Source organism: Malus domestica, chromosome 15, assembly GCF_042453785.1.
Source record: "Malus domestica chromosome 15, GDT2T_hap1".
NCBI lineage: Eukaryota > Viridiplantae > Streptophyta > Magnoliopsida > Rosales > Rosaceae > Malus > Malus domestica.
In genome coordinates, this window is record NC_091675.1 from 3,503,349 (window position 1) to 3,506,929 (window position 3,581).

Here is a 3,581-nt window from a genome sequence, read left to right on the forward strand (position 1 = left end):
TGTTAATATGATGTTTATATGTTTTTATAATTTAATACAACAAATTATTTGCATAAGAAAAATTCATTTTAAACGAATAATGATAAGATAAGATTGGATGTTTATGGTGATTTTAGAATATTTATCATACTATTTTATGAACTAGGTGATCAATTATTTACAATAAAAATCAAAATTTTAATTATAAATTAACCGACAATGTTTGATCAAAAGTTTCAAAATTATATATGTTTGATTAAAAAAATTCAAATATAAGGCATCTATATCAAAATGATCCTAAAATTATATTTCTGTTTTTATTAAGTATTATGTATAAGTTAAATTTTATATATTAAAATATTATATGAAATAACATAACTGCTTATTTTTTAATTTTGGGTTTAACTATTTTTTTTTTGTCTCCTGCGTTTCCATTTTTTTTTATAGTTAAACTCTTTTTTATTTTTTTGTTGGGCGGGAATTTTCCCGGTTTTTTTTGCACGGGGAAATGGATTGGAAGATTGGACGTGCGAAGCATCGAAATAATAAATCGTTAACCGACGCCACTACTTATTATTTCGACGCAACCACTTATTATTTCGACGCAACAATTAATACGTCGGTTAAAACCGACGCAACCAGTTATTGTTTTGACGCAGGCATTTATTATTTCGATGCCTCGGTTCATTCGCACGTCCAATTCCGAGGACATTGCAATTACTGTCTGTCAGAATAACGTCGGTTCAAACCGACGCAATTGTCCTCTATTTCGACGCTAGGTAAAACTGTCAGACTATAACGTCGGTTTTAAGCGACGCAATATGCCGCTATTTCGACGCCTCGGTCCCATTCACACGTCCAATTCCGAGGCCACTGGAATTACTGTCTGTCAGCAGAACGTCGGTTTAAATCGACGTAATTGTCCTCTATTTCGACGCCATATTACCCTATTTCGACGCTAGTCAAAAGTGTGTCAGAGGTTGTGTCGCTTTGAAGCGACGTAATGGTTGCATATTTCGACGCTAAGTTTTTTGGCATATTTAAGCTTCTACGACCTATTTCCGTCTCTCTCATTTCACTCCCTTCACTCCCTCATTTCACTCCCTCTCCTTCTCCATCTTCTGTATTCCTCATTTCTTCCGTGATTCCTTTGGTTTTGCTATGGATAGTAGTAGTGATTCTCAACGTGATGAGGAACTTCATGTGGAAGAGGAGGAGGTCGAAGCTGGTTATTTTTCTATATTATTATTAGATTCTTTTTTTTTTTTTGGTGTTTAATCTTCTATTATTCTTATAAACTGAAAATTTACATCTGTTTCCAACTTTTTTGGTGTGTTTTAATCGTGGTTTTTGTATGAACAAGGAACATCTCAACGGAGGCGAGGACCCTCAGTTCCCAAATGGACGAAACAACTTTGTTCTTTTGATATGTCCGGAAAATGCGTTAGTGATAACTCTAGTGCATTTTCAAAATATGTGGCATCGGAGGTTAGAGACCACAGAATTCTCCCATTGGCGAAGCATTGGCGTAAGATTAAGGATGTAGATAAGGAAGCTTTCTGGAATAGAATTAAGGTATAGGTATTTTTTTTTTTTAGGCATTGTTATATTATTTGACTTGGTTGATTTTTTTAAGCATTGTTATAATATTTGACTTGGCGTAAGATTAAGCATTGTTATAATATTTGACTTGGTTGATATTTTTTTTTTTTTTTATGGATGTAGGGAAATATTGTTTTTGAAGATGCTGATATACCAAGATTGCCTTTGATCCGCTTTATGACGCTTAAGGTTGCTGAGCATGCACATAAGGAGTTTAGAAATAAGTTAAAAAAAAAGTATTATACGAACAGAGCTGCAGAGGAGCGTCGCCAGCCTCCTCCTGATGTGAATCCTACCCAGTGGGGTAATTTGTTGGCATACTGGAGTGGAGATAAAACAAAGGTAAACGATGTAGTTTATTTCGTTATAACTATAAATTTGTGTAATAATTTTTTTATTTTTATTTTCAGGAGGTTGCTGAAAAAAACAAGATTAATCGGCAAAAGAAAACAATGAACCATACTACTGGTACAAAATCTTTTGCAAGAAAGCGGCAAGAATATGTATGGATTGTACAATTTGAAGAAATGTTATTTTAAATATTCTATAGTTATAAATTTTAATTTTAACGAGGTTTGCCTAAAATTGTTTGTGTGAAATTTTATTTTTGGTAAAGCGGAAGAAGCATGGGAAAGAAGCCGATCCTGTAACCTTTTTTCGTGAATGTCATACACGAAAAAATGAAACTTGGATTGATGAAGAATCGGAGCGTACATGGGTAATTTATTTTACTGTGTTGGTATTTCATTGTTATTCATTTTTATTATCTATAGCTTATTTTTCTGTTTTACGATTGAATTTTTATTTTTAAAAATTGTAATGCTAGGCAACAATGGAGAGCAGTCTGCAAACTTTGATTCAGTCCGGGCAAGAGGATAATGAAGATCTTAGGACCCAAGTGTATGTTGATACAATGGGTCCTGAGAGGTATAATAGAGTCAGAGGATACGGGCATGGGGTGACTCCTGATATGGTGTCCTATGCATCTTCTTCGTCTTCTACATCAATTTCCTCCAAGAGGTCATCTAACAGTGCAATGGCATTGCTGATGACTCAAAATAATGAGTTGAAATTGAGGGACGAAAATAACAATAAACGGATTTCGGACCTAGAGAACAAGCAAAGTCAGATGTTTGCGTGGCTTTTCCAAAGATTTCAGCCACAACCACAACCACAACCACCGTTTAGCCCGGGAACCCAACAGTCAGGCCAGAGTCAGCCTCATCCTCCTCAACAGTCGGGTCAAAGTCAGCCGCCCCCTGCATATCTGTATGCTGGCTATAATCAGCAACCTCCGTATCCTATGTATCCGATGCCTATGCAGCCCACGCCATACATGCAGCAGCCGCCTATGCCATACATGCAGCAGCCTCCCATGCCTTACATGCAGGAGCCGCCTTATCAAGTGCCAGTATATCGACCTGAGATGGCTGCTCCTTGTCCTGAATTTCCAGCTGGGGGGTTTGCTGAAATGCTTGCGGGTGTTGGATCTGATGTGGACTTGTCGAGGATGTTGGCATCAAATATAGGACCTCAAGGACGAGAAGGATCTGTGCCACGTTCAGGCGCAGATTCGGTTCCGTAGTTTATTTGGTTCGCTTTCTTGTCGGATAAATATGACACTTTAATCGTTCTATCTTTTTTGTTTTTTTATGTTATGTTTGTAATGTCGGATTTAGTAGTTGTTATGACGGATGGGTTTTTATATATTAAGTCGAACGTTAGATGTACAATATTTGTGTATTTTGGCACTATTTTTATCGTTAATTATTTTCATTAATGTATGTACAATATTTGTGTATTTTGGCACTATTTTTTTTATAATTATTTTCATTAATGTTTATTTTGGCCTTGAAATTTATTAATATAATTATATAATTTTTTTCTGTTACAATGAATTGAAGAAGAATGCGGTTTGTCTGGTTTTTTTATTATTATTAACAAAGGTGGTGTCGGTTAAGACCGTTATTCGTTTGCATATTTTATTTATTTAATTGTTA

General features: G+C 35.3%; 1 protein-coding gene across 1 annotated transcript; it reads left to right on the forward strand.

The window, feature by feature from the left end:
- The first annotated feature begins 1,140 nt into the window (after positions 1–1,140).
- LOC114821713 (uncharacterized) lies at positions 1,141–3,166 on the forward strand. The gene is made up of 6 exons (XM_070814576.1): positions 1,141–1,207; positions 1,343–1,554; positions 1,705–1,923; positions 1,992–2,084; positions 2,198–2,299; positions 2,408–3,166. The coding sequence occupies exons 1-6, from the start codon at positions 1,141–1,143 to the stop codon at positions 3,164–3,166; spliced, it is 1,452 nt and encodes a 483-aa protein (XP_070670677.1).
- The last annotated feature ends 415 nt before the right edge of the window (positions 3,167–3,581 follow it).

What these genes read in the sequence shown, in the direction of transcription:
- LOC114821713 (XM_070814576.1), top strand. Translation starts at nt 1,141, where the DNA reads ATGGATAGTAGTAGTGATTCTCAACGTGATGAGGAACTTCATGTGGAA. An exon ending in CAAGAAAGCGGCAAGAATAT is followed by an intron (nt 2,085 to 2,197) that starts GTATGGATTGTA and finishes TTTTTGGTAAAG; the next exon opens with CGGAAGAAGCATGGGAAAGA. An exon ending in AAGAATCGGAGCGTACATGG is followed by an intron (nt 2,300 to 2,407) that starts GTAATTTATTTT and finishes TTGTAATGCTAG; the next exon opens with GCAACAATGGAGAGCAGTCT.